Below are 18,368 nucleotides of genomic sequence, written 5' to 3' on the forward strand. Positions count from 1 at the left end.
TGTGTGCGCGCGCGCGCGCTGAGGGTACATGTTCCGTGTGAACTTGGGTGATCTCATAAGAACCCGGCTTCAGCCCTGCGAGGTGCCCTTTACAGATGGGGCCTCACTGAGGGAGGTGAGCACATGGACCCAGGTCCAGTAGATGCCAGTATTCCTGCTCCTGCTACTGAACTACACTGCTTCCTAGGGCAAAAAGGGTCCCGCTTCCTGGCTTTTCTCTCCAGAAACACTTGTCTCTAATAGGCAGCAGGGCGGGGGATGCAGGCAAAGTCTACCCAAGCAGTAACAGAAGGGTCATGACTGGAGCTCTGGGCCGCTGAAGCCTTAAGGCCACTTTCCAGGAGATGAAGGTTCCTTGGGTGGGGGGAGGGGACCGGGGAGACAGCATATTTCTTAGGGAAAGGGTGGGTAGGACCTGAGCTTACCTCCTCAGAAGCAGTTTTGCACAACACATGTAGATGATGGACACCCACACATGCAGTGCGCACACATGCACACATACACACACATGCCTCCCTACCCGGAGCAACATGGCTTCCCAGCCACCTCGACCCTCCCCCCACCAAACCCCGTCTCCCTCCTACCCTATATGTGCAATCTTGTGAAAACTCCACCACTCTTAAGGTTAATAAGGCTCATTTGCTTAAGATAGCACCTGTTTCTATGGTGACTCCTGCCACCCAGAATCTGTTCATCAACGGAGACAAGAGAACAGTGACTTCCACCCTCTTTGAAAGGAAAGAGCTAGTTCTTAGTGAAAGGCTTGATAAGCCAGCATCCCATACAGCTCTATACATTTGCCCTTCTACCCCTGGCGGGGTGGGGGGGGGCGGGGGGGCGGGGGAGAGTCCATCCGTGTGCCCCTCCCCACCATTTGGCAGATCTGCTGATTCCTCCACAAGAGTACTGAGGAACTCTGGACTGGCTCCTCCTCCCCTCCTCCTCCTCCTCCTCCTCCTCCTCCTCCTCCTCCTCTCCTCCTCCTCCTCTTCCTCCCCCTTGTCTTCATCCTCCTCCTCATCTTCTTCATCCCTCCCCCTCCTCTCTGAGAAACAAAAACCCTCGTGAAGGAGGGCACTGTACTCTGGGCCACCAGTTAACTAGTCCTTTAGTCTCCACACTAGCTCCACTAGGGTTCTGAGGGGGCAGAGCAGGCTAGCTGATGAACCCTAGGATGCTCCTGGGTCTTTCTCTAGCCCTAGCAAATCTGTAGCCTGTAGCTGCCCCCAAGATGCTGCTGGCTCTTCCACCCCTTTCTCCTAAATGAGAGCTGTTCAGGCCCCACACTACTCTAGGGCCCACTCTGAGCTTCTGGTTAATAGCTGAGGTTTGCAACACCCACTGGCAGTAGTACTAACCACTGGTGGTAGGTCAGTAGGAAAGCAGGTTCCCAGGTAGGTGTGACTAACCATAAAGCCCCACTGAGAAGTCATTCACCTTTTAAAATTAGAGAGAGCGGCTTCCATGCTCTCCCTCCAGCAATGCCACTCTCGCTCGTATTCGGAAATACTCAGTAGACTTGGAGAGCAAGCGTTCAGGGAATTGCTTGGAACTTACAGCTTGCTTTAAGTGTGTTCTGAGACCTGGGAGAGCAGGCTGTGCTGATGAAAAATGGTTTTTGGTTTTTTTTTGCAGAAATATTGAGGGCTGCTATGTAGGGGATCAGGCCCAGAACTCTTTACTATGGGAGCTTGGTACCAACTAGCGCCCAAGCCCACCTGCCTGTCTCTATAAGGGGAACACAAGAGATCCACCCAAGAGCAGAGTCTACAGTAATGCCACCCATCTGGCCAGTGGCCTGGCAGACAAGCCTTCTGAATCCTGCTCCCAAACTCTGAAGTGTCACCCAGTCCCCATCAAGGCAGAGCTGACTTGCCATGGCTTCTGAGGCCCTGTTATACCCTTTCTCAGTTCTTCTCAGGATGGAACTCTGCTCCTTCAATGCAGGCTCCTGACGGGCAGCGTCAGAGTCCCACACTTGGCTATCAGTCGAACCCAGCACCCTGCCCAAGCCCTTCAAGGCAGCTTCTCTTTGAACATATCTGCAAGAACAACTCACTTCCTCTCTCCAGGCAGCAGGACCAGACTGCAAGCACCCAGCACACCCTGTTGTGCCAGGCTCCTGTCATGCCCTCCTAGGACTTCAGATTCCTTCAGCCTCCTATTTGACAACTCCACAAGGGGATCCAGGAGGCCTTTTAGCATGAGCTTGGTAACTGGTACCCAAATCTAGGATCCACCATCAGATCACCCTTCACCCTCTTCGTCTAGTCCCTCAGGCCCTGAAGCTGTCCCCTCCATGTTTTTTACTCTTGTCTTGAGGAAGACCAGTGTCATCCCTCCTGAAAGAACAAAATTGTCTCTTGGGGCTATCTGCAGCCATGGCCGACAGAGAGAACTTTTAGAAATGCAACCCAGTTTTTATGATATTTATGTACTTAGAAACACTGTCTTGCTATGTTACCTGGGCTGGTCTCAAGCTCTGGGCTCAAGTGATCTTTCTGCCTCCTGTAGAGGGAACTGCAGGTGTCTGGCTTTGCATCTAGCTTCCAGATAGTTTCTTTTTTTTTTCAATTGTGTTTTTATTTATGTGTATGAGTCTTCTGTTCAAACGTATGTCTGTGTACATACGTGTGCTTGGTGCCAGTGGTGGTCAGAAGAGGGGGTCCAATCCCCGGGAACTGGTACTGTGGATGGTTATGAGCTGTCATTTGGGTGCTGGGAATTGAACTCAGGTCCTCTATAAAAACAAATGTCCTTAACCACTGAAAAATCTCCCTCCACTCCCAGCAGGTAGTTTAAAGCCCTTCTGTAGTCCATGTGCTAAAATCCTCGCCTCAGTCTAGGTAAAGGCCCTGCGTTGATGTTTCTTAGCCCTGGTTCATCCGGTTTTTGATTTTTTTTTTTTTTAAATTCCTTTTCCCTTTATTGTGGTAAGAACACTTTAGATGAGATTTACCCTCTTGAGTTCTGAGTGTCTAACACAACATTGTTAACTAGGTACTGGACCTTAATCATCTTGCATAACCCAAACTTGAGAGGCGTTCTATGACAACCCTTCTCCCCAACCCATCACCTCTCATGCACATTTGTCTCACTGGGGGAGCCTTAAAAAATAAGTGGATGCTGAGCTCTGCCCCACAAGGTTCTGATTTAACTGTTCTGGGTGTGGATTCCAGGGAGGCTCTAGGGAGGGATAAGGAACATTAGAACTCCCCATTTTTCAGAACCCCTTTCATTCTCTCACTGACCTCATCTCCTGAGCACTTCCCCTAGACCACTGGCTCCAGCCACACTGGTGTCCTCTCCGTTCTGCCTGGATGGCCTTCTCTTGATGACATGGAGAGCGTCTACTTGGCTCACAGGTCCACACCTCTGGGGAGTCTGCTCCCAGCCCTCTTTCTCATTCCCCGTGGTCCTCAAGACTTCACTCCATCCCAGCGCTCCCCACCCTGAGCCGGTCATTGCTTTTCTTCCATGGTCTCTGTTGCCAGACAGGAAGTCCTTGAAAAAGAAGGGATCTGATGGCATGAGCTTGCAGATGTCTGAATGAAACCTACTGCCCAGGATGTGCTGAGCACATGCTGAGTGAATGAATGAGTGAATGGACAGGCTGGTTTGAGCAGGTCAGAGAAAGAGCAGCCATGAGCATCTTCAATGATCAAAAGTCTCCTCTTTTGCTGATGTGGCCTAAGATTATCCTGTCTTAACTCCTTCATTATGGTTTGACGTTCTATTATTATCTGAAATTTCAGATTTAAATTAGCTTAGGAATTAGCACCAACTCGTCTTGATCTTTTCCTTCATGAACCTCTGACATGCCAGATCTTCCCCATCCTGAATGCACAAAACTGATTTGAAGCCTAAATATAGAACTTTACATCAATCCCTATTAAATCCATTTTTTTTTTTTTTTGCAGCGAGGGCCCCTACTTCCTGTTTGTCAAAAGCAACTGTTTTATGTTCTCCATCATTATTAACTACTTCTTGAAACTCTGTGTGACCTACAAATATGTTATTCCCTAAGGCACAGAACAAGGCAATGGCTTGTTACCAGTGACCTACTTCACAATCACTGTTAATTCATTTGTCAATACTCTTCAGAACTGGCTTGTCAACAGGCCACAAACCCACATCATGACACAGTCATTGAAGCCAAGTCACCCCTCCGCACCCACAGGCTCCCATGATTGGTACAGGTTAAGCCTTCTCTAGTCAAGATGTGCTGTGCTTGTTTATGGCCCCCTCTATCCAAGGGACCAATGCATGTGCCAGTGAAGGCATCCAAGTGGCCGGGGTGACTGGCTTTTAGTGAACCTGTGTGGATTCTTCGTGGTGAGTTTCTTAGACTGTTTATTAAGAGCTTTTTGAATTTTGATGAGGCTTGGTTAGAGTGATGCTTCAGTGGTTAAGAAAGAGCACGAGCTGTTCTTCTAGAGGAACCCAGTTCCCAGCACCCACATCAGGCAACTCACAACCACCTGCAATTCCAGTCCCAAGAGGTCTGATATCCTTCTTCTGGCCTCCAAAGGCACCTGTGCTCATATAGTGAACATTCACATACCTCAGAACACACACATACACATGAAATAAACAAAAGTTAAAAATAAATATCTTAATCCCAGCACTCGGGAGGCAGAGCCAGGTGGATCTCTGTGAGTTCGAGGCCAGCCTGGACTACCAAGTGAGTTCCAGGAAAGGCGCAAAGCTACACAGAGAAACCCTGTCTCCAAAAAACAAAAAAATAAAAAAAAAAAAAAATAAATATCTTTTGATGAGGATTGATATGACATCAGCCGGAGTTTAGGAAACCACGCTGTCTTTTCCCATTTCAGGAGAAGGTTTCACGATCATACATCTTAGCCCTTTCTGGACCCCAAAGGTGTAATTCATCTGGAGCTCCTGACCCATTTAAAGCACCTCGATTTTGCAGGTTGGGGAAGAGCTTGCAGGATGAAGGGACAAAGCAAATAATGGTTCACAGAGGCTGTGGCCACAGAAAGGTATGGAGACACCACAGACAGATCAGCAAGAGGCTGTGTAGTCTTCAGGAGTGGGCACAGGCCTCAGGAGAGGGTAGAATTTGGCTTCCAGTAGGAGAATTGTCTGATCATGTTTAGATCTTTAGAAGTTTTTAGTGCCTGCCCAAATCCCACAACCTAACCTCCTCCTGTAGGCCCCACCTATTTTTAAAAAGTATTTATTTTATTTTATGTGTGTGGATGTTTTGCTTGCATGTATGTCTGTGTACCAAGTGCATGCCTGGTTCCCAAAAAGGTCAGAAGACAACACTGGATCCCCTGGAACTGGAGTTACAGGTGATTGTGAGCCACCATGTAGGTATTAGAGACCAAACCCAGGTCCTTGGAAAGAGCAGCAAGGACTCTTAACCACTGAGCCATCTCTCCAGCCTCTGGGCTGTGTGTTTTTATCCACACACTGCTGATGGAAACCTATGCGGAGTTTGTAACATGCTACTGTGAATTTTGCAAGGGGGTTCATCTTCTGGGTCACTGGCTCCTATCTCTTACCCAGGGAGCAGTTCCCTGGGTCCCCCATGGACAGTTGCTTTTAGTGACAAGGACCTCACTCCCCCTGCAGTAGACACTACGTTTTTGGGTAGTTCAAATTCTTAAAAAGTTCCTTCTGATAACAAGTATTGCTTCCATCCAAACACTGTCCACTGGTCCTTCTGCTGCACAAAGGGGGCTGCAGGGGGTCCCTGCCTCCTGGTGACATCTCCACACATTGTTAAAGACAACCTTGACTGTGTCCTGGGTCACTCCTGAAGGCCATCCTCTCTCCTTTGGTGATTGCTGATCTGCTGGGGTGGTGTCTGGACAGCCTCCTGGTTCTGGCTGCTTTCTTGGGGGCTGGTCACCTGGCATCTTAGGGAAGTGTGGCCAGGGCAGAGGCCCTCATTCTGGATATGGCATCTACCTTAATGCTTTCCTTCATTCTCAACATCATTGCAAAAAACAGGCAGAACTTTCCTCGATCCTGGGAGCATTTAGAGAGTCTACCATAGCGCCCCCGCCCCCAACATCTGTTTCTGCCTGAGAAGTACTTGCCATTGTGTGTTGGTTAGTTTTATTTGTTGTTGTTCTTGTTGTATTTTTCCCAGTTTGACACCAATTAGGGTCATCTAAGAAGACTGAGAAGATGCTTCTGTCCTATTGGCCTATAAACAAGTCTGTGGGGCATTTTCTTGATTAATGATTGATGGGGTTGGACCCAGCCCACTGTGGACGGTACCATTCCCAGGCAGGTGGTGCTGGGTGGTATAAGAAAACAGACTGAGTGAACCATGGCGGGTGAGCTGCACTCCTTCATGGTCTCTGCTTCAGTTCCTGCCCTGAATTCCCTTGATGGTGGACTGTGACCTGTAAGTCGAGTAGACCCTTCCTTTCCTTCACAAGTTGCTTTCAGTCATGGTCTTTATCACAGCAATTGAAAGGAAACTAGAACACAAAGGTTAGGTAACTGAGGCCCAGGGGACAGGGACAAGCCCAGGTCCCTGATGTTAGGACAGGAATAGATTGGGACTGTGGGTGATAGCTGGGTCCGTTGCACAGCTCTGTCCGAGAAGCAGAGTCAGAGCCCGCAGCCCTGACTAGCAGGGCTGCTGGAGATGGAGAAGAACAAGGCAGTGTGTGTGTGTGTGTGTGTGTGTGTGTGTGTGTGTGTGTGTGTGTGTGTGAGAGAGAGAGAGAGAGAGAGAGAGAGAGAGAGAGAGAGAGAGAGAGAGAGAGAGAGAATGTTTTCTGCCTGCTCCAGGAATTCTCCTGGATGGCAGAACTGGTTTCCATAACGACTTTCTGATATAAACATATTTGATAAAAATAAGTTAACAGTGGAGCTGTGGTAGAGCAGATTCTCGGAGTGCAGGGAGAGGGAGGGAGGGAGGGAAGGAGGGAGGGAGGGAGGGAGGGAGAGAGAGAGAGAGCCTTGAAGAACAGCATTTTCTTTCTTGTCTTCCCCTCCCTCTTCTACTTACCATAAACCCACTGAGAACCTTCAGCATATCCCTATGTACACAAGCCCCCTTTCTTCCTGTGTGCCTCACATTCATGTGCTCCCTCTCCCTCCCTCCTTCCCTCCCTCTCTCCCTCCCTCTCCTTAGTTACCTGAAGCACTGCAGTATGTATGGGATAATATGATAAATTCATTTCCAATTCACTGCATTATCCCTTGAATATTTTAATGACTCATTGAATGGAGTAAAAAAAGCTATTTCAAATGAACAATTATGCTGCATTAGTCTAAGGGCTGATTATATTTAAACACTGCTCACATGGATAACAGGACACAACGACCTCAGCACAGGAGAGCTAATTTGGCTCTTATCTCCAAATAATTTTACGCCGCAAATTACCGTGAAAACCTAAAGGGCTTTAAAAACATTCATCAAAAGATAATATTCCACTTTGTAGCAACATTTTATTTAAATTATTTTGAATGGGAGTGAAGGCATCTCTGGGTAGGACAATGACAGCTGAGTGGGGGACTGTGCGTGATAAGAACCTGGCGAGGGGTTAAAAAGGAAGCGGAAAAGTGTTGGGGAGGAAGGTGCTGCGGCCCTGGCTCAAGGGAGGTACCCAGAAGCCTGACCAGCCCAGAAAGCCCACATTCTGCCCTGATGCGAGGGGGTGGGGATGGGAGAGGGCTGATCTTGTCCAGAGGTCAGAGGGCAATCAACAGAGACTGAGTGGCAAGACTGAGTACTCCCAACCCTGGCATGGTGGCACATTCCTCTAATCCTAGTACTTTGGAGGCAGAAGTAGGAAAACAGCGATTGCAAGTTTGAGGCTAGCCCTGGGCTACAGAAAGAGTCTCACCCCCGCCCCCCCCCACAGTAATAATAAAACAACCCCTGAAAACATCAACAAACAAACAAACAACAACAAAAAAGGAATTGCTTATCAATTACTTAGCAATCCCATCTCTTCAATTTGCCCTCTTCATCTCAACTGGTGGTCCTGATGCAGATAATTTATTCTGCTTATTGTTGTTAGCTGAGTTCTGGATATATATATACATGTCACATTCCGTAATTATTTATAGGTTACATATGTAAATTAAATTTCTACAGGGTCTGCTGCTTGGTTCATTAGGAATGAGGACAAAATGCTACTTTCTGTGATGCCTCTTTCTAGGAAGCTTCCTCCTCTTGGTGAATTTAAACTCCTTCCTCACTTCTGCCCTGCTCTGGGTCCATTTTTTCGGTGGAGAAGCCAAATTCTCAGAGATGTCAGGGGACTTGTTGGCAATCATTCAGGAGAATGTTGGAACATACATTAAAAAAAATGATCTATTTTACTGTGTTGTGTGAAGATGCATGCATATGTGTGTGCGGAGGGGCAAAGGACAGCCCCAGCTGTCTCTCGCAGATGCTGTCTTTGAGAACAGGTTTCTTATTGGCCCGGAATTTAACCAAGTGTGCTAGAAGAGCCTGAGGGACCTTTCCGTCCCTGCTTCCCCAGTGCTGGGCTTAGAAGTGTATGCCTGGTGGCTTGCTTGTTTGTTTTTTTTTTAATCTATTTATTTATCTATTTATTTTAACATGGGTTCTGGGAATTGAACTCTGGCCTCCATGCTTCCAAGGCCAGGGCTTTGTCAGCTGAGCTTATCTTCCCAGCCCCAGTGTGGATCACTCAAACACACGCTGACCACAGAAGTCAAAAGCAGGGAGAGCGAACCCTTTCTGTTGGTTAGGTTTTCTGTTCCTCTTATTCACCTAACACACTTAGAGGTCCTTTAAACACACACACACACACACACACACACACACACACACACACACGACCTTTTATTACAGAAAAAATTCAACCCTACAGAAAAAGTAGACAGAATAATGACCCCTTAGAGGTCCTTTCGATCCAACCCAGAATTGGCTGCCAATTTGTGGCTGCCCCAAGGTTGAGGGCACTGAATGAAAGGCGAAGTGTGAACTTGGCGGCTCCTTTTCTTTCTTAAAACAAAAAAAGACATTCAGGACAAATTTTAGAATCATTGACGGTTTCTAGGAAGATTTTCTTTTTTGGAAGGAAAAAAAAAAAGGTACTCTTGTCTCCTTAATTATTCTTCGTATTCTTTGTCACCAGTCATGATAGTCTTTGTGGAAAAGTATTCATGTACCATCTTCCTGTGTTTAATATTCCCATTAACAATAAAAAAAAAGAGCCTAATGAAAATATCTGCATGAAAAGCTCTGAGCACTAATTTCAGAGACAAATAAGACAAGGAGCCAATAAACCCTTCTCCCGGAGTGAGTGATGCAGACCTAATTGATACCTCAACTGGGCCTTAGCAGAACCGAAAAGCATCTGTAAAGAAACCTGAGGACATGGTACCGGGGAGGAGGATGCTACCCCACTGTGTGCTCCTAGGAGGACCGGGGAGGGAGGATGCTACCCCACTGTGTGCTGCTAGGGATGAAGTCCCTCTGTTGGTGTTTTAGGGCAGCATCTCAGTACACAGGCCCAGCTAGCCTAGAACTCCAGGTCCTCCTGCTTCGGCTTCTGGAGTACTGGGGTCACAGGTGTGTGTCACCATGTCTGGCTTTGATTAGGAATCTCTTTCACTCAGTGACAGAGTTTCAGAGGGGGGGCCAAGGAGCACCTCCTGTGTGTTATGTCTGCCTCCCTGCATTCCTTGGCATGGCCAGGTTGGGGGCCGGGGGTGGGTGAGGGGTGGGGAGCTTCCGCCTAGTCTTGTTGCTGAGCCCATGGGAACCAGCAGGTGAAGGAAGTTCCACCCAAGCCTGCCCCTGGACCCTCATACCTCCCCTGTGTGAGACATCACCTTCCTGGATTTCATTTGCATTTGTGATTCTGGAGCTCAAGAGGTACTTGGCTCGGAGCAAGGGCAACAGCAGCATAGCACCCAACTGTTTAAAGCCGGCTCTGTGCTGTCGGGTTTTGCTCTAAGCATTTTCCCTGAAATAACCTAGATAAACATTTCAACAGTGTGAGACAGAGGCTACAAATATTTCCACTTTACAAATGAGTACATCAAGACCCAAAGAAGCCGAGCAACTAGCCCAAGATCACACAGCCAGTGATGGTGGGTTTGGGATTTGAACCAGAACTGTCTGACTCCAGAGTCACTGATCTTAACCATTACACAAGAACTGGTCCTATGTCTGGGCCTCTTTCTACCTCCTACTCTTCAAGATGCCCACATGCCTAGAACCTTATCCTGTTCTATCTAGACCCTGTGAGCCTGTCGTTAAGATGGAGTGTGTGTGTGGGGGGGGGGGGGCAGCTACAGATGTTCCCCCATGTTCCTGTTCTGGTCTGGATAGCCTCTGGAAACATGGTCTCCAATGAAGGGCTTCCGTGGCCATACCCCTGGCCTGATGTCCAGTTATATCTGGTTGCTTGATATTAAGGCTAGCTTGAGTTCCTCCAAGTTTCTCTCTGTGGCCATTGGGAATCACAGGGCCATTGTTACTCTGTTTGCAATGACTTTCCTACATGGCTTACTGCTGAGGGTGTTTGGGTAATGGTGGTTTATTGGGGCGTAGTTTTATGGGGTCTAAAAACACAAACCAGGTATGCTTTATATGCCAAGGCAGCATTCCCTGGGCAGTGTGCCCTGGAAGCCTCTACCCATCCAGGAGTGAGCTCGAGTCATGGCAACGGGGACAGAGAAGGTTTTCATCTTCTAGAGGGGGCATGGTGGTCCCTGGACACAGTGGAACAGATTGGGGAATGATGGACATGGTGGGACCCCACAATGGCGTAGCACGGTATGAATGGTTTAGAGTCTGGGACACACATCCAATACCTGTCGCTATAGTCTACTACTACTACTGCTAGCAGGGGTTGTCACTGAAACTCTCTAGCCCCTGCTTTCCCATCATTTCATGGGGCAATGCCAGCTCACAAAGCGATTAAAGTTTCAACAGTTCCCAAAACGCTTTTCTTTGAAAACGGCCTCATGGGCTGGGGAGATGGCTCAGCAGTTAAGAAACACTGGCTGCTCTTCCAGAGGACCTGAGTTCAAGTCATGGCGGTTCACAACTGTCTGTAACTCTAGTTCCAGGGGACCCAATACCCTCACACAAAAGTCATGCAGGCAAAACACCAACGTACATAATTTAAAAAGAAAAGAAAAGAAAACAGCCCCACAAAAGGGTGACGTCATTCGCCATCCCAGCCCTGAGCAGTGCAGCCTCCCCGACCTGAGAAGTCCTCTTGGAGTACTTGGTCAAGGTGGAAGCTATATTCTTTGTGTGTCTGCAAAGCTCTTGCACAGCATGGCCAGGGAACTGGGCAGTACCTTGGAGGCACGCTTGGTTACTGCCCAAGACTTCATCAGGGCCGTGACCAGGCTGCCTCTGTCCCCTTGAACTTCCTGAGAGGGTCTTGGTACCTGGAGGCGAGCCAGTTGCCAGGTAATGGGCCCCTCCCCACCCAAGTTTGTGGAGTTCTGTGGAGAGGTGGGCTCAAGAACTTACATTTCTTCATGGTATCAGCCTGCCCTTCTTCTGTGTGAGCTCTAACTTAGAGGACAGGCTCCTAGCTTAGCCAAAACCCCTACCCTCCACCCTTCTTCCTTCAACTGGGCTTTGGGACCTGAGACCTGAATCCACTTGGCTCATGCCATCTCTCTGGCTAGAAGAACCTGGGGGCAGGTGGCAGGGCCGAGTGACTCCATCAGGGAAAGCCGCAGCTTCCTGCCGGGCACCCAGAAGAGGGAAAGTGGGTGGCAATGTGACTGGAACCTGAGCCTCTTCTGGGCACACGGGAAGTGAGGGTCATGCCCTGGCAGGTGGCTTTGGTTAAGCTCTGTGGCTTAGCAGGTTTGCCTGGCAGCTGCCACCTGCCACCTGCCACCTGCTGTGTCTCTGAGCAGGGCTTCTGGGGCTAAGTCCTTGTTCACAGCACAGAGCTGGTGTGAGGGAGACGTCCTGAGTGAGTATCAGGGTGACGGGAGTGGGTGGGAGGGGGTGTCAGACATCGCTGGAGGCTCTGTCACAGCCCCACGGACTCCTCAACTGGGAAACCACTCTGCCCACATGGCTTTTCCCTCCCGGCCTGAGAATCCTGAGTGGAACACTCTCACTGTCTGTCTGTCTGTCTGTCTGTCTGTCTGTCTGTCTGTCTCTCTCTCTCCTCTCTCTCTCTCTCTCTCTCTCTCTCTCTCTCTCTGTGTGTGTGTGTGTGTGTGTGTGTGTGTGTGTGTGTGTGTGTATAGTGGGGGGTGTCTATGAGTGTGACCTGGAAAATTCCTCCCTTGAGCTCCCACCCCATGAACTTTCCCTGAGTCTGGAAAACGACAGTGCTCTGGATGGAGGCCAATCTGACAAGCTGCCCATCTTTTGTGCCCTCTGCTGCCATCCCTGCCCTACACCAAGACTCTCCCTCAACACTCAACACTGTCCCTTTGCTAATTGCTAAGAGCTCCCGCAGTAGACCACTGCTTAAGAAACTCCACCTGCACCGGGCGGTGGTGGCGCACGCCTTTAATCCCAGCACTCGGGAGGCAGAGCCAGGCGGATCTCTGTGAGTTCGAGGCCAGCCTGGGCTACCAAGTGAGTTCCAGGAAAGGCGCAAAGCTACACAGAGAAACCCTGTCTCGAAAAACCAAAAAAAAAAAAAAAAAAAAAAAAAAAAAAAAAAAAAAAGGAAACTCCACCTGGGCTCCAGCTAGGCTGTTTCTAAAGAGGGCTGTCCTCCTAAACTTCCTAGGAAGGGTTCTGGTGCTGGGACATGGGTTGGTTGCCAGGGTAACTCTCCCTTTCCTGCCCACTCTGGTGTGAGAGTCTCCCCTTGTCAGGAGTCAATGGCTAGTTAGACCGATGTCCCTGCTTCTGCCTCTGGCTCTCAGGACACTAGCCTTTGTGTCTGTGGTATTCTCTACATTTTCTAGAGTGTTCTTCATGGGATCCTCAGGATGACCCTTCAAAGTCAAGAATGCGGTTCACATGTTGCAGAGAAACAGAGAATGTCTGGTCTCTGAGCTAGGAAACCAGCTCTTAATGCACAACACATTCAAATTTCATTTTGCTAGTTTCTCTTATCTTACAGGGCACATTCTTTGCAAAAGCCGCTTGTAGGTTGTCTGGGCACGGAGTCCAAAGGCTACAGGCTAGTGTGGATTTCTGCAAAGTATAGCTGCCAGGCCACTCACGAATATGAGATTCCATAATTGAACAGGATTGGGAAACAACTGTGAGTTACATACAGTTGGGCCTCTGTTCTCTGTGGGTTCTACATCCTCAAATTCAACCAAAAGCAGATTGAAAAAAAAATTCACAGAGAGATTACATCTGTGAGCAAGTGCGGACATCCCCCCACCACCACCACCACCGCCATCATCAATTCCCTAAACAATACAGTACAAGCTATCTATGCAGCGTTTACATTGTATTAGGTGTGATAATCAGCTAGAGATGATTTGGAGTATATGAGAAGATGTGCATAGGCTTGATTCAAACACTATTTTATATAACAGACTCATGGGGGTTCCTGAGGGTACTGAAGGGTGACTGTGATGTCTATTAGGATAGCAGTATCTCTAAAAGGCCACTTGATGAGACACGAGATGAAATCGGTTCAGGCCAGAAGATCTAACACTTGTGTTGGTAGAGTGTGTTCCTCAGACATACTCTGAAAAACACAAGCTAGGCTTCTCCCCAGCTCTCATGAAACCAACTTGCTAGCAGCTGCTCTCTCTGTATTCCTTTGTGCTCCTCATACAGCAGTAGGATGGCCCGTCACATGATCCCCCAGCCCCTGCCAACCAAACTGGAGACCATCTCCCCCCACCAAATCCACAGTGATGGGCTTGTGGCAACTCTTAGACTTCCAGAAGTCTTTTGTGAGTCAGTTCTTCAGTCTTCAATACCTTGAAGTTGGTACCAGAGAAGAGACTTCTACCACAAAGAACAGCAAACGCACGGAATTGGAGTTTTCTCCTGCTCCTATTCTGAGACCTTGTTCTCTAGCCCACCACAGCTCATGTTTAGATGTGTTTTTGGCGTTCTTAGAACACTTGGGCATCTGACCCAGAAAGCCTTGCTCACCCTCATCTCCAGCCCTCTCAGGTGAGTGCTAAGAAACCATACAGGATGATGACCTCAGCTACAGTTCCAAACACTTCTGAAAACACCCGTTGGGCTCCTTACTTGGATGTTGGCCACCAGCCAGTGTCTCCAGTATTTCATCTGGGGGTCTGCCCTGCTGGGGGCATCTGGATCCACCATCACCAGCACGTAGTATGAACCCTGTAACACATGCATCAAGAAGTAATGTAACATCGCGACTGGCACTCGGTAGGAGAATACCAAAGGGGAAGACTCTACCCACTGTCCAGCTGAGAATGCAGCCAGTGCCCACCCCACTCTCCCTGCTTCGTTCTTGTTCTCATGGCATTTTCCTCATGCTGCATGCTCATTCTAAGAAAAAAAAATGAAGTCTATGAAATAGTCGTTAAGGACTCTTGGCCTTGATGAAGACGTAAATCTAACAAGATTTTACTAAATACCTGGGCGATGAGAGTCCATGCCTCCACTGCCAGGTACCATGGAGGAGACCATAAAAGCCCACCAGCAGGGTGTTTGCCCTCCAGGAGCAAACTTCCGGCACACTTGCAGGTACTGTTCATCCAATGGATCAGTGGGGGCTTGCTCCATGTCAGAGCCACTGGGGCATGGCCATCCCTTCAACAGACACTAGCTGAACCCCCGTGTGCTGGAGACTGCTCCAGCTATCAGAACATGACATAGTGAGACCCACCTGCCCGGAAGAGTTTTGTTTTAAGACATGGATAATAAGAATGGACACATAGGAAAGGACATACCCAGTTGTGACCAGTGCTCTGTTGAAAGCGTGACAGGGTGGGCTGAGGAGACAAAGGCAATGCCAGGGGAGAGAGAGAGAGAGAGAGAGAGAGAGAGAGAGAGAGAGAGAGGATCTGGGATACAGCAGGGTCACTTAGGATAGTGCTGCGCCTTTTTTTTTTTTTTTTTTTTTAACTTTTTTGGAAGATCGTGCGGACTGCCGATAGAGAGCAAGTGGTAAGCAGGAGACTTAAGAGGTAGCAGGAGGATAGGAAAGGGTGATGATATCTTGGATGACAATGGTAAAGATGGAACCAGAAACCAATAGGTGGCTTAGAGAAGCATTTTCGGTTAGACTCAACAAGCCTGACTGATGGATTGGATAGCAGAGCAGAGAGGGGGACGTGGACAACGAAAATGGGGAGTGACTTCTGGTTTTCATTTTGGCTTGAGCACCTGGCCATTTTGTTTGTTTTGTTCTGTCTTTGAGATGGCGGGGTCTTACTGTGCAGCCCGAGCTGACTTTGAACTCACATTCCTCCTGCTCTTGCCACGGAGTGTTGGGATTACGCGTGTGGGCCCCCATGCGTGCGTGGCCAGCGACTGGGCCGATGAACGCAATAGAGAGTAGGAGCAGAGAACAGAGAACACTGGCTTCTTGTTTCAGATCTGGTAAGCGTGAAAGGTGGGCTAGAAGACAATCTAAGTCCGCGCCTCAGAATCCCGAGGTCAAGGATAATCATAGAGCCAGATGAACAGAAACACCTGCGAGCCACAGACATGGAGTCCGTAAGCGCGCAACACAGAAAGTGGACCCAGGGGAGAGAAGAGGGCCCACGACTGAGCTCTGGAGCATGCTAACACCGAGAAGAAGGCAGAACCTGGCAAAGGAGACCGAGGCCACGGAGGCAGGGGAGACCTGGAGAAAGGTGTGTCCCGAGAAAGGGAGTGTGGAGCATTTGGTAGAGTCCTGGCCTAGCATGCAGGAAGCGCCACATAAAGGAGGCATGGTGTCCGTGTCACGGCTTTTTGTGACTTAGAGGCAAGATTATTAGGAGGGAGGAATTATGGGTAATTTGGGGGTAGGGAGGAGAATAGGATTCTATTCCACAGTGGCAAGCTAGTTAACTGTGGTAATTAGGCTTAACTTGGATGGAGACTTAGGCCGGTGATCTACCGGAAGAAAGGAGCAAGAAAGTAATGGTTGGAGAGGGGTACAGGCGTCTTGGCCCTCCTCCTGACCCAGACGCACACATAACTGCTCCCCAGTGTTCCAAGCACTCCAACAGAGGAGCATTTATGAAGCTCTGGGGGCATGCAGAAGAGGACGGCCTGACTTTTTCTACCTTGGGAACACGGGTTTGAGCTTGGTCTCCGAGGATGAGCAGGTGAAGGATCAGAAAAATCTCTCTCTAGGTAACGCAAATAGCCTGTGCAAAGACACGGGGCTGCTTAGAGAAGGAGAAGTCTAGAGGGAGTTTGCAATTCTCTCCTCAGTAGACCGTGCGGAGCTGAGCTGGGAGACAATGCGCTGGTGTCTTAGGGTTTCCATTGCTGAAACCAAAACCAAAACCAAACAAACAAAAAAAACCACCATGACCAAAAAGCAAGTTGATTCGGAGACCATGGAGGGGTGCTGATTACTGACTTGCTCAGACTACTTTCTTATAGAACCCAGGACCACCAGCCCAGGGATGGCACCACCCACCAGGGGCTGGGTCCTCCCCCATTGAGAAAACGCCTTACAGCTGGATCTGATGGAGGCCGTTCCTCAACTGAGGCTCCTTCCTCTCTGATGACTCTAGCTTGTGTCAAGTTGACACACAAAACCAGCAATATAGCTGGTGAGCGAGTCATTGGAAGAAACAGGCAGAGATGGCCTTTTCATGTGTTTCCCAAGACTTGGAAAATTAGCATCTGTCTGGACATCTCAAAGACCATCCAGGGACAACTCGTGGAGAACCAGAAGAAGAACCCAGGAACTCAAAGGAGTGTGGAGACAAGAGAGCTGAAGAGTGTTAGGAGAGAATCGGGGAGCCACAGAGCTGTGGAGCTGAAGAGGACTGAGATGGGGCCAGTGTGGCACGGGGGAGATGTGGATCCAAAGAGACCGTGGATGCAGCATCGGGGACCACACTTTACTTTCTGAAGATAAGACAGAGATAAAAGCACTGATTGCAGAGTGTTAAAATCTGAAAGGAACAATGAGCCACATATTAGACACTACAGGAAACTACATCTGAGAATTCAAGGATAAACTCAAGCAAGTCTCCAAGGACTCAGTGAGATAAGATAAAAAGAGGAAAACACAGGAGTGTGTGTGTGATCCCAGTGGAGTTCCGGAAGGCGGAGCCTGCCTGTTTGATGCATTCCAGAACTGGTTTTAGCTAAGCAATAAGGAAAACAAACAAAAGACAAGGTACAAGCACAGTGAAAGAAGAAATAAACCCACTAAACCTTCCCCTTTTCCTTTTTTTCTTCAAATGACACAATTGTCTAGATGAGAATCCCTTTTCAGAAACCCTGAAAATAACTGAACTAATAAAACAGTAAAGTGTGCTGATACCAAAATACACAGAACCATTACGTTTCTATATACAATAGTAATAAAATATACTTTAAAACCCCATTTACAGTTGTAGCAAAAATCTAAACTGTCTCAGAATAAACATGCTAAAAGAGTGTATGATTTCTTAAAACACACACACACACGCACACACACACACACACAAAACTGACTAGTTGGAGATTCTGCTTTTAAACTGAAATAAATATTTTACAAAAACTTCAAAAAGGCTTTAATTCATTAGTATAACCATAGTTCTAACTAAAATCTTAAGTAAATATTTTGCAAATTTCACACATGATTCTCGAACTCATAATTAAATTCAAGAAACAAGCAATTAAAAGAAAAAATTATCAAAGGCAGCACTGGAAGAGATGGAATAGGAGAAGATATTGACTTTGAAGACATAAAAATATATTACAAAGCTAAAATCATTAGAACAATGTGGCATTGAAAGACAGGTACAAGAAACACAATAGAAAATCTGGTGAGAAACTTGAGTTTCAACGTATGTATATTAATGTGTGATAGTGCTTTTCAACATATGATATTTAATATGTGACAGAGTTGCATCAAGTCGGAAGGGTGAGGGTGGTATATTATTATTAATGCTATGGGGTGTCAGGTGTGGTGGTGTACACCTTTAATCCCAGCACTGGAGAGTCAGAGGAAAGCAGATCTCTATGAGTTCAAGGCCAACTTGGTCTATACAGTGAGTTCTAGCCAAGGCTACAAAGCAAGGCCTTATCTCAGAAAAACAAAACCAAAAACAAATTAAAAATATATAAATGCTATGGTGATGTCATCATTGCATTGATAAAACACCCTAACCAAAAGCAGCATAAGGGATGAAAGGATTTATTTGGCTTACAATTTCAGGTTACAGTCGTCATTTTGGGGAAGTCCAGGTTAAGGAACTCAAGCTGCAAGTCACATCACATCTGCAGTCAAGAGCACAGAGAGAATACAGCCATCCCTGCTTACTACTTCTGCTAAGATACCTGTTCACTC

General features: G+C 47.9%; 1 protein-coding gene and 1 long non-coding RNA gene across 2 annotated transcripts in view; one reads left to right on the top strand and one right to left on the bottom strand.

Annotated features, from left to right (window-relative positions):
* Window positions 1-18,368, bottom strand: part of Pebp4 (phosphatidylethanolamine binding protein 4) — a 235,862-nt gene that overhangs the window by 83,698 nt on the left and 133,796 nt on the right. Inside the window, exon 4 of the mRNA XM_052732847.1 lies at window positions 14,138-14,236. Coding sequence (XP_052588807.1) covers window positions 14,138-14,236 — 99 coding nt within the window. The remainder of the gene's footprint in view (window positions 1-14,137; window positions 14,237-18,368) is intronic.
* LOC128107218 (uncharacterized) overlaps window positions 1-18,368 on the top strand; it is a 72,725-nt gene that overhangs the window by 18,641 nt on the left and 35,716 nt on the right. The gene's annotated exons all lie outside the window — the stretch shown is intronic.

This window comes from Peromyscus californicus, unplaced genomic scaffold (assembly GCF_007827085.1).
Source record: "Peromyscus californicus insignis strain IS unplaced genomic scaffold, ASM782708v3 Scaffold_12__1_contigs__length_115047231, whole genome shotgun sequence".
Lineage (NCBI taxonomy): Eukaryota > Metazoa > Chordata > Mammalia > Rodentia > Cricetidae > Peromyscus > Peromyscus californicus.